A 12,324-nucleotide genomic window follows, 5' to 3' on the forward strand; every position below is an offset into this window, starting at 1 on the left:
CTCCCTAGAAACACAGGAAGTGAAGTAGTCCAAATCAGTCAGGGCTCTGACCCCTGGGGAAATTACACTGGTGCACCTTGCATGGATTTAAAAATGACTCCAGAATCAGATCCTCTCACACACATGAGCCAGACAGACAGACACACATCTGTTAGATATTATGTGGACAGTGTCAGTGGAGAGAGAGGGCATTCTGTAGACAAAGGAGTTGTTCTGTGTCTCTGATTATTCAGTAACAAAGCACACTAAGGGAAAAGGGGATACCTAGTCAGTTGTACAACTGAATGCATTCAGTTGAAATGAATCTTCCGCATTTAACCCAACCCCTATGAAAGAGAGGTGCGGGGGGCTGCCTTAATCGACATCCACGTCTTCGGCGGCCGGGGAACAGTGGGTTAACTGCCTTGCTCAGGGGCAGAACTACAGATGTTTACCTTGTCAGCTCGGAGATTCGATCCAGCATCCTTTCGGATACTGGCCCAACGCTCCTACCCGCCAGGCTACCTGCCGAAACTACTGACGTTACAATCGTTACAACGTAAAACCGTTACAAGGTATAACTGATGTGTGAGTGAGTGAATGAGAGAGTAATAGATACCTAGGCTCCAGGTTTAAATATGTTAGCACTTTTTACAACAGTGTTACAGAATGAGCATATCAGTGCAACAGCTAAACAACAGTACTTTGGCCTTCAGTCTTTTTTGGGCGGGTCCAATGGACAAGTCTTTCTTTTGATAATGGCTCCATCTGGTGTTATCTTTCAGTATTATCCATGATAACTGTTCAGCAAAATGGAAAGTGACACATTTTACATTGACACTAATGCTTCATGTATTATTCACAAAATGTTTTCAAATTAAGTGCAACAGTCATGTTAGATGTTATTTAAAAATGATCGAAGCATAGAACTTTAGCTGAGAGAGGGCTGTGCTGTAGGGATAATAACATTGGTTGGCCTAGCGGAACCTTAAGAGCTTTGGGCCAGTAACCGAAAGGTTGTTGGTTTGAATCCCTCAGCTGACTTCATGAAAAATCTGTTGATGTGCCCTTAAGCAAGGCACTTAACCCTAATTCTTCCTGTAAGTAGCTCCAGATAAGAGTGTCTACTAAATGGTCCTCTGTAGCTCAATTGGTTGAGTATAGCACTTGTAACGCCAGGGTAGTGGGTTCGATCCCCGGGACCACCCATACGTAAAAATGTATGCACACATGACTGTAAGTCACTTTGGATAAAAGCATCTGCTAAATGGCATATTATTATTATTATTATTAAATGTAAATAATCTTTACCAAAGAGTGTAGCCTGTGTAAGTGGCTTCATTACTGTTTTTATAGGGGCTTTTATTGTAAATTGTTGTCCCAGATTATGAAATCTAGTTTGATAATTGAAAATAATGCCACATCACATACTGTAACGAGGCTGGCACCAATACAAAAGGCAGAGAATGGCTCCCTCTGGCACCAATACAAAAGGCAGAGAATGGCTCCCTCTGGTGTGTATCTGTGGTTAGTACAGCTGATGTGTTACATCTAATACATTTAAGTATTCATGTGGAGATGCTCTATTTTTTTTTGTATTCTCACTGTCAGTTGTTCACAGAATAAAAAGTAGACCATATTTTTCATGATTTATTTAACTTCAATATTGTATACATACAAAGTATCTAGAAAGCTACAAAATATCTACCACTTTATCAAGAAGGCATCAAAATGTTACGGAGCAAAGACAAGACCATATGCAGTAGAGAACACATACGCATAGCAGGTTTTCTTTTCTGTCCCTTGCTCCAATGCTTTACTGTCATGGATATGAAAAGATATCACACTTCTGTACCAAGAAAAGCCAGGATATATACTTTTATACAAAGCACCTTTTTACAAAAAAAATCTCTGCACACAAACCCAATAGTTTTTTTTATGATACTATCTGAACTATGGAAAAGTTCACTTTAAAGCCAACATCTTAAAATGGTAATAACGAACAAAAAAGGTACCAGTACCTACATTTAGACGAAATTACAAACAAATAACAACGAGAGCTAAACTGCTGATATGTTTGTGTCGAGATTCCGTTACACATCCATGCTTTATGTCCATTTTGTTCAGAGTGTCCTCTAGACGATTCATCTGATCAAAGGCAACAGTCTTCTGGTCCCCAGAGATGTGGGAGGTACAGTCAACTGTTCCAGCCTGGAACTGACATGTCAAATGTACCAGCAGTGTAGCAGTAACAGCATCACCTCCATCTTGGGGCTTGGAATATACCCAAAACGTCATCACAAACCATCGTATACATGTAGAACAGTAAAACAGGAACACCTCAGTAAGTCATTTATAAACATGAACTAGTACACAGGGCAAAATGGGAGATAAAACAGTTAACAAAGAAAATATATTCCTACTGAACTCCAGTCTCCATAGGGCTGTAGCAAAAATACTGAGCAATTGAACCAACTTTGTCTGTATCCACCAGAAACTTTTTCTGCAATGATTCAGAATAAGATATTCCCATAAATAATTTAGTAAGAATCAGGAAACATGTATCTCTTCTTAAGGTAAAGTTGTAAGCCTATGTGACTTCACAGCTGCTGGAACGAGTCACCATCCTCCATTCTATCAGTTGCTGTCTGGTCAAACAGGCCTTTCACAGACTATAACTTCACACACATGAGTAGTACAGGTACTCTTCTTAACAGATAATTTCTTAAAACCAAATTATATTAATATATAATTTATTTGACCATGGATGGACTCACTCACTCACTGTCCCTTGTTATCTATTACAAACCTTCAGCAAGGCAATGTGGTGATTGGTTTCATTACATCTCTTTTTGGTTTAGCAACGCTTAATTCATAATAATTTTGTATTTTCAGAGCTGGAGATTCTAAACCAAAGGCACTTCCATGTTACAGTGCAGGACATGACTAGAGATCGTATCTCTGTATTTTTGGTCTTTCAGAACAGGAAAGGCAAAGTCAGTTCTTATTTATGTTAAAAAGTAACTCAGTTTAACTCGTGTGTGTTTGTATATTGGCAAGTGATTTTATATATTTTTTTGTGCATGTTAAAAACAAAATACATTCTTAAAAGTGAACCAAGGCCAGTTTGACACTATACACTAAGGCACTGTACACTGTTACACTTTGGCAGATTGTACTGTAGTAGAATTCCTACAAAATGTGAAAATTAGTCACCCAGTTTAGGAAAAAGATCACAGCTTTAGTGGCATCTTTTGGAATTCACACGTCCGTAACATGTTTAAGGCTCGGAATTGGTGTAGGCCACAGACTCATGGGGTGGTGTGAACGTAAAGGCAGCAACACTGGCTAGGACTTAGTAGAAATTACACTGCAATGACCAGAACAAATGGAAGAAAATCAGAGATTGTAGAAATTACACTGCAATGACCAGAAAAAATGAAAGAAAATCAGAGATTGTAGAAATTACACTGCAATGACCAGAACAAATGAAAGAAAATCAGAGATTGTAGAAATTACACTGCAATGACCAGAACAAATGAAAGAAAATCAGAGATTGTAGAAATTACACTGCAATGACCAGAACAAATGAAAGAAAATCAGAGATTGTAGAAATTACACTGCAATGACCAGAACAAATGAAAGAAAATCAGAGATTGTAGAAATTACACTGAAATGACCAGAACAAATGAAAGAAAATCAGAGATTGAAAAAATGCATAATCTGTTCAGAGGCAATTAAACTGCATACTTAACACAGCCCACTGTCTAAGAAGTGATCAATTTTCTCACGATTATTTCAGGATATCCTAAAACCTTAAACCGCAGATCTGAAACAAAAACATAAAAGTTAAAATTGTCATGTCCTAGAAGGGGAACCAAGTGCTTAGGACAAGGTGACAGTCCACTCAGAGTAGCTAAAGTAGTGCTTTCATGTTTTTAGAATCAAAACCATTTTAATGACCGTCTTCTCAGAAGAGAGGGACTCGTTTGTAACGTAGGACATTGGAACAGGATAGATGTATGGTTTCCTTATTGCAATGTAAGACTTGTAAGCCCTGTCTGAGGCAGAGACACAGGTTGAACTACGCGTCTGTTGTGTAATCACAGTGCATTCATTCTGCTGTTAGTGTCTAAGACGTGGATTGTCCACAGGGATCGGTATCTTTTTTCCCTGAAAGAAACAGATGTTTTTGTAAAGCAATAACTTCACTATTATGATGCCCACAATCACTTGCCTTCGACTAACTTTCGTGTAGCAATTATTATTATGTTTATTTTTTTTAAATGCTTTTCTTTGGAAAACCTATTGGTCAAGTATATATGTACGGTTTGTATATCTATACCACAGGAGGCTGCTGAGGGAAGAACGGCTCATAATAATGTCCGGAACGGAGCAAATGGAATGGCATCAAACACCTGGAAACCTTGTGTTTGATGTATTTGATACAATTGCACTTATTCCACTCCAGTCGTTATCACGAGCCTGTCCTCCCCAATTAAGATGCCACCAACCTCCTGTGACCTATACACTCACAAATCAACTACAGACAGTAGTTTACAGAACCCATGGGAAAAAAACGAACATCTTTCTAGTGTTTTCTTAGTGTACATTACAAGTTCAAAGCAGAAAAAGACAACATACACATGTCTGTTGACCAAATGAAACCCAACCAACAGATTCCTTACATACTGCCAATTTTATATGTACATCCTACAAACAAAGATTGACTCGCCATCCTTAAAATGAAGAATTTCTCCTGTATCAAAACGTAGAACAACTGTACCACAATTCACAGCTGCAGTCAAACATCAAATACATACATTAATATACAAAGAAATGAATGACAATAAGCTTCACCCAAAATGTGACCGAAAAGCAGTGTATGTGTGATTTTCAGCTAGAGGCACTGCCACTTTGTTTTGAGGTTCTTTAGTCTATGTAAAGGGAGGATTCAGGGGGTTTAGGAGTCTCATTCCTTCACCAGTCGGTAGATATGATGCTGCGCACCGTGCTCGCTGTTCGACACCTCAAACACACACGCCATACACAGCAGAGTCTCCTGTGTGTCCCTGTTTGTCACCACCTGGAAGAGACGGAGACATCATGTTAGTCATTCGGACCTAACACAATCCCACTCCATGTAATGCAATGAGCAGTCTCTGGAGAGGAATCTGAGTCTCAGGAAAATGACTTTCCGATGTAAAAAGGCCCACGGACAGATGTCAATCAGCAAACAGTGTGACAAAAACAAGTCAATTTGGAAAATCTAAGGAATTTAAAGGAGCGGGTGAAAAATATGAAACAGACAAAACCAGGGCCGTGTTGAGAGTGCACACCCACACAAGCATTAAAAATAGCTCTCTCTGCAGTGGAGAATAGGACTTTAAGCCCCCATGTGATGGCTAATAACAGGGGTCCCCACCCCCTCTGATCTCCCCCTCCCCTCCTCCTCCCTGCAGATAATGAGGCTCCTCACACTGCGTTCCATCCCCTGTGGAATGCGAGGAATGCAGGAGCAGGGAGCAAGGCTCATCTCAGGCCCCAGTCAGAGCTCCTCTTTTCAGGCTCGCTGGAGCCAAAGGAGCCCAGCAGAAAGCCAGGATAAAGGAGAGGGAGGGTCCTAGCCACAGGTTAGAGTAGTGAGAGACTGACTTTTGTAATTGGCTGCTTTAGGAAGCAGTAATAGGACATACAGGACACGACAGGACATAACGCTTACCAATAGGATGGTGAAGTTCTCCAGGACACTGTTCATCATGTATTTTTCAGGCAGGTGTTTGAGCTTGTGGATAAAGTTGATCATGTATTCACACATGGGAGACCGGCTTATCCTGTACACAAAACGTCCGTTTTCAAACCGGGCATACTCCGTCTGGGGAGAGAGAACCAACATCCAGAAATGTGTGACACATACTGTTTACCTTCCCTATATCAGCATCGAACATGTCACCCTCCCTAGGAGAGGGGGTGACCTTGACAATTTATTGTTAAAACGAGAGGCCGCCTGGATCTTTAATTTAAAGACCCTTGCTCCCTTCGGTCTCATCGTAGAGTTTGATCTGAAGCCGTTCCTGTGAATATTGTGTTTTTGCTATCCATTGTAAATAATGTGTTTGTAGGCGTATATGCTGTAGACTAATTGTATCTATGATCGTATGTAATCCATTCATTTTATATGTTCTACTTATATTTGTAAATCGACAAATAAAATCATGCCACAGCTGGCCATGATTACAGACACCTGTGTGTCCTTCCAAACGATATAAACTAGTGACCCGCAGTGTTTGTCATTATACCCTGATGAAGACAGCTTGGTGATAAACGTTGGTAATCAATGATTGCATCTGAACTCCTAGTATGCTGCTCTCCTTTTCTTTTTGAAGTGTTCTACTCTGCTAGCCAGCACCTCACCTAACCAGGTGTTCTACACTGCTAGCCAGCACCTCACCTAACCAGGTGTTCTACTCTGCTAGCCAGCACCTCACCTAACCAGGCGTTCTACTCTGCTAGCCAGCACCTCACCTAACCAGGCGTTCTACTCTGCTAGCCAGCACCTCACCTAACTAGGTGTTCTACTCTGCTAGCCAGCACCTCACCTAACCAGGTGTTCTACTCTGCTAGCCAGCAACTCACCTAACCAGGTGTTCTACTCCGCTAGCCAGCACCTCACCTAACCAGGTGTTCTACTCCGCTAGCCAGCACCTCACCTAACCAGGTGTTCTACTCCGCTAGCCAGCACCTCACCTAACCAGGTGTTCTACTCCGCTAGCCAGCACCTCACCTAACCAGGTGTTTACTCCGCTAGCCAGCACCTCACCTAACCAGGTGTTCTACTCCGCTAGCCAGCACCTCACCTAACCAGGTGTTCTACTCCGCTAGCCAGCACCTCACCTAACCAGGTGTTCTACTCCGCTAGCCAGCACCTCACCTAACCAGGTGTTCTACTCCGCTAGCCAGCACCTCACCTAACCAGGTGTTTACTCCGCTAGCCAGCACCTCACCTAACCAGGTGTTCTACTCCGCTAGCCAGCACCTCACCTAACCAGGTGTTCTACTCCGCTAGCCAGCACCTCACCTAACCAAGTGTTCTACTCCGCTAGCCAGCACCTCACCTAACCAGGTGTTCTACTCCGCTAGCCAGCACCTCACCTAACCAAGTGTTCTACTCCGCTAGCCAGCACCTCACCTAACCAGGTGTTCTACTCCGCTAGCCAGCACCTCACCTAACCAGGTGTTCTACTCCGCTAGCCAGCACCTCACCTAACCATGTGTTCTACTCCGCTAGCCAGCACCTCACCTAACCAGGTGTTCTACTCCGCTAGCCAGCACCTCACCTAACCAGGTGTTCTACTCCGCTAGCAGCACCTCACCTAACCAGGTGTTCTACTCTGCTAGCCAGCACCTTACCTAACCAGGTGTTCTACTCTGCTAGCCAGCACCTCACCTAACCAGGTGTTCTACTCTGCTAGCCAGCACCTCACCTAACCAGGTGTTCTACTCTGCTAGCCAGCACCTCACCTAACCAGGTGTTCTACTCTGCTTGCCAGCACCTCACCTAACCAGGTGTTCTACTCTGCTAGCCAGCACCTCACCTAACCAGGTGTTCTACTCTGCTAGCCAGCACCTCACCTAACCAGGTGTTCTACTCCGCTAGCCAGCACCTCACCTAACCAGATGTGCGCTTCTTCCGCCTCCACATATACTGATATCAACAGGTGACTGAATATGTAATTTACAGATATTATTATATATTTTTTTAACAATAAGACTGATTGAGTACCCACCTCCACCTTCTCGACCACCTGCTTGCCAAAGGAGCACACCTTAGTTGAGCAGGTGATTGTCATGTTCTCAGAGCTCTCATACTGACTGGTCACTCCATAGAAAGACCCCGCTTCATCCTCTATGTTGCAGTTCAAGTCAGCCTGGGAACCACAAATAACACAATATTAGTCGTTGGTAAGACAGAAATGTGTCTCATTTGTTCATCCATATGAGGTGAGAGAAATGTGTTTTAGGAAAAAAAATGGCCATCATCACAATACTGCCCTCTAGTGAGAGGGCAATCAGATGAAGATTTAAAGGGATGCAGAACAGAGTTGTATGTAAATGCACCATGCAATGGAAAATTGTTAGTGTAGATTGAAAGTCGTCATTTATCTCAAATAAATAACGACCTAAACCTGCAAATATATTACCATCTAGCTGGGCATCAGTGATCACGTGAATGGACATTCTTAAATAAATAACACACTTCTTAGCCACCTCTGAATGACTATGTAAATGTAATCCATATTTGGAACTAGATTATAAAGGAGATTAAATGAAGTTATGTTAAGGGACTGATTCATGCTAGTGAAAAGGAGCAGTTCTCCGAGGGCAGCTCTCCAGGCCCAGGACATCATGTTCATTATGGGGACAAAAAGAGCACATCTCCTTCTATAGCATCCTCCTCCTTCATTAGTCAAAGCAGTTACACTTTAATTATTGTGCAGATTGTGCCTTTCATTTGAAATTCAGATTGGCCAGTCACTTCAAAAGGAATTTGAGCGGGCTGTTCTGGCTGCCATGGCGAGCCCCACTTTGTTGGCTGCCGCTAGTTAGCATTTTCCATTGGGGTAAAATACATGCAATGTTTAAACAGCCATTAAGAGTGTAACCAGGTCACTCCATTGTTTTTAGATATTACACTGAATTAGCGAGCCCTTTGATCACAAGCTCTCCTGCTATGCGAGGCCAAATATAGCAACATGCATTCTGCAGCCATCTACAGTGTTAAGCCTCTGATTAAACCCACTGGAGATTAAACCAAACAAATCCTGTTTTCTCTGGGTTGTAAAACAGGAAATGCTTTATTCCACAGAAACAACATGAGAAATTATATACAATATATCTTTATGGAGATACTAATGTAGAACAAAATGCATAAAATACTCACCAGTTTCATTTCACAAGCTAATTAATAGTAAGTAATTCTGTGAACATATTTGGTTAAATATCTGTGAGTTTATTTTTCTTTCCACAATACAGTGTCTTCTCCATATCTTTTCTTTACCTCTTTCCTCATGCAAACACACAGGCCTACTGTTCACACTCAAGTGCTATTCAGTCACCAGACCAGTGCCGATACTTAGCAACATGACACTCACCCAAAATTTTATGAGGAAGAAGGAATTCTGGGGACCCTTGCCAAAGAGCTCCTTCAGTCCTCCTTTCTTTTCAGGGAATTTGTCATAAATCTGACGAATGTCCACTGACTCCAGCAAGGCATCGCTGTAGGAGTGGTTTGTCTGTCCGATGTGCACAAAGAGGTGCTTGTTGTACTGAAAGAGAGTAAACAGGAGGATCTTACAGGGCTTATATCAAAAAGACACATTTGTAAATCATCAAAAAATGCTTTTGAGTATTGATCTCTCATGCAGAAGTTGCAGTTTTATTGCTGTTCTGTTTTCAATAACTGTAAAACATCTGGCTGACTGAGATCCTCAGAAAAACTATTGTAATTTACAGTACCAGTCAGTCTATTCTCCATGGTTTATGAGATATAAAAATATAGATAAGATATATAGTCATAAGACAAAAAGGAGGAATGCCAGCAAATCCGGGAATATCTTCACAATTAAATCTGTACTATTGTCCTAATGCTCTTGTTGTGAGAGAATCAAATCTTATCATGAGGGTTATTTCAAAGTCACTGTTGCCCTTTACTTCAGTACCAGACTGCTGCATGGCCTCTCCAGCCTAGCCTTCAGGCCATGTAACCATCTCAAATATTCAGCTAAATGCAAGATTAATGGCTGTTGTCATGCGATATCAATAGCAAAATAAAATTCTCGGGGGAATGCAGACAAACCAAGACAGATCGCTCACGTCCAAACCAAACAATAAAGAATGTGAGGCATGAGTTTAGGGCTGCTGGTCTGTGTGCCTTTTCACATGATGTGACATGGGTCTGTGGACCCTTACTTTCCCTAATCCCAGTGTTCTGTGTGTGTGTATGGTCGGTCAGAACTAGTGAAGGGAATTCAATCTAGTGTGTGCATTCATTCTCGTCTCTTTGATCCTCGGCAGTGTGCAGCTAGACCCTCTGTGTGTTGAGAGGGGGCCAGAACTGGGTGATAAGAGCTGGAAATGACTGACAGCTATGTCTCATGAGAGTGGCCACGAATACGGACAATACCCTCCCTATCTTGACATGCTTTTACATGCTTTCATGAAAAAGAAGAGCTATAAGAGCTTGCCGGTATTTTTTCTCTCAACATTAAAACCCCATAAAAAACCTGAGGTAGTGCCATTCTGGATACAGTGAATAGGTCAGTGGCAGTGTGTAGTGGTGTAGTGTGGTGATGAGTAGCCTGGTAGAGTGGTAAATACAAGATACATATAATACATATGCAGAGTGGGTGATGAGTAGTGGCAGGTAGCTTAGTGGTTAAGAGCGTTGGGCCAGTAACCAAAAGGTTGCTGGTTCGAATCCCCGAGCCGACTAGGTGAAAAATCTGTTTGTGCCCTTGAGCAAGGCACTTAACCCTAGTGGCTCTGGATAAGAGTGTCTGATAAATTTAAATGAGTATGGGGCTCTGATACTCACTGAGTCTTGGTCTCTCTGCTGCTCCAGGAAGGCAGAGAACTCCACCAGCCGGAGCTTGGATGTTCCGATGGAGCGGCCATGCCACGCTGGGACTGTGGGGACTGGGGCTGACGTGGGCTCATAGCCTGCATCACAACCACCATGAGTAACACTCAGATGACACAACTCTCTCTCTGAGATATCATCAAATTGAGTTTTATCTCCATAACTTATTATAATGTCTGATTTTAAACAACGCTATAGGTCTACTTATTAAGACAAATTTAGGAAAAAGGAAATTGGTTGTAAGCATGAGTGAAAGCCTTACTTGAAATCGTTGTTGTTACTGCCGGCTGGATGGGATATGCTTGTTGGGTGAACGGCTTGATGCTAAAACAGAGGGAGGAGCCCATTAGAAAAATGCAATGGTCTGGAACTTCTACAGAGCAACATATTGAACATATTACTACTGACAAACAGTGAGGAAGAAAGAAGGCTGACTGAAGTATTTGTACGAGTATTTGTATCTCTGGAACATATAGATCCTTCAACTGCTGCACCCACAAAGAAAATATTGGCGAGTACGTGACAAGGAGAGCGACAGTGATGGAGAGAGTGAGAGGAACAGCAAGAGGGTGACAGAGAGAAACAGAGAGGGGGAGAGAAACAGAAAACAGTCACGTTGCATGTTTTCTGAGAATAGAACACGATACTCACTCTTGTGATGATCCAGGTTGGGCTGTCGATATCATGCCCTGCCAAAACTAGAGAATTAGATAAATCAATGCACAACAAAACATCCAAACACAAATCCCAAAAAAATACTTCCAAGCAGCACAATTAATACATGTAGTTATCTCGACTACCATTTGTTTTGATTGTGTGCTTATCAGATGTGGTCAGTTTCCATAAAGCCCTGATGTGTGTAATGTGATTTGGATGGGACGTCAGCTGTGTTGGCGCTGTGGTGTGTTGGTCTGAGTGGACCGATAGTGAGTTGCCGGCAGGCCTCTTACCCCTGCCGCTCCGGGGAAGGCTGGGCGCGGGATGCCTGGCAGGCCCAGTTTGTTGTGGATGGCAGTGGCAGAGACGATCTGAGCCGAGGACATGGAGGCCATGCTCTGGAGGGCTTTGTCCTTCACGGTCTGATCCTTCAACGGCAGTCACAAAAGGCTTAGCACTCACAGAGGGCAAGATGGGGGACATAGAACAGTAATAACAACAGCCACGCTTCTAAACACACATCATCGCCTCCAACAATGACGGACAGCATGCATGTTAAAAGCAAACATATTGTGGCAGCCATTAAAGAAGTGGATTGTTTCAAAGGAATGTGCCACAGAGTAAAGTGAGAATTGAATTACTGTATAAAATGGTAAGTGCGGGTATTCACTTAATAAAAGCAAGTTTCCTCGATGACTAATCTATCACTAACACACTTCCTACCATATAGAATAGGTAATATATTGGAGTGAGTAATAATAAATCCTTTCTCTGCTATTCCTTGAATATAACATAATTCAATAGTTCTTATGTCAAGGATGGATTTGTCTGCCTGCCAGAACACAGTTAACCATACAAAGAGAATTACTAAAGTAAGTCAGAAGGACGAAAGCTTTGGTTAAGAGTTCCTTTCATGGCTCCTCTCACTACATCCCTCCACTCTTCTCCTTATGAGAAAGACTTCAGCTCAATACAGTACATGAGGACTACTCTCAGCCTTTGCATATCAGAAATGTAATGTTGATATCAAGAAAGATTTAATGAATCGA

General features: G+C 42.3%; 1 protein-coding gene across 5 annotated transcripts in view; it reads right to left on the reverse strand.

Moving 5' to 3' along the window:
• Positions 1-1,616: 1,616 nt before the first annotated feature.
• LOC311111836 (transcriptional enhancer factor TEF-1-like) overlaps positions 1,617-12,324 on the reverse strand; it is a 55,148-nt gene continuing 44,440 nt past the window's right edge. For all 5 annotated transcript variants that reach the window (XM_084154733.1, XM_084154734.1, XM_084154732.1 and 2 more), the window contains 8 exons: positions 11,569-11,703; positions 11,270-11,316; positions 10,881-10,942; positions 10,574-10,698; positions 9,132-9,305; positions 7,767-7,907; positions 5,702-5,854; positions 1,617-5,065 (listed from right to left, as the gene is read on the reverse strand). In XM_084154733.1, the coding sequence (XP_084010859.1) occupies positions 4,952-5,065; positions 5,702-5,854; positions 7,767-7,907; positions 9,132-9,305; positions 10,574-10,698; positions 10,881-10,942; positions 11,270-11,316; positions 11,569-11,703 (951 nt within the window). In that variant the 3' untranslated portion in view covers positions 1,617-4,951. The remainder of the gene's footprint in view (positions 5,066-5,701; positions 5,855-7,766; positions 7,908-9,131; positions 9,306-10,573; positions 10,699-10,880; positions 10,943-11,269; positions 11,317-11,568; positions 11,704-12,324) is intronic.

Source organism: Coregonus lavaretus (assembly GCF_964263955.1).
Source record: "Coregonus lavaretus genome assembly, chromosome: 37".
NCBI lineage: Eukaryota > Metazoa > Chordata > Actinopteri > Salmoniformes > Salmonidae > Coregonus > Coregonus lavaretus.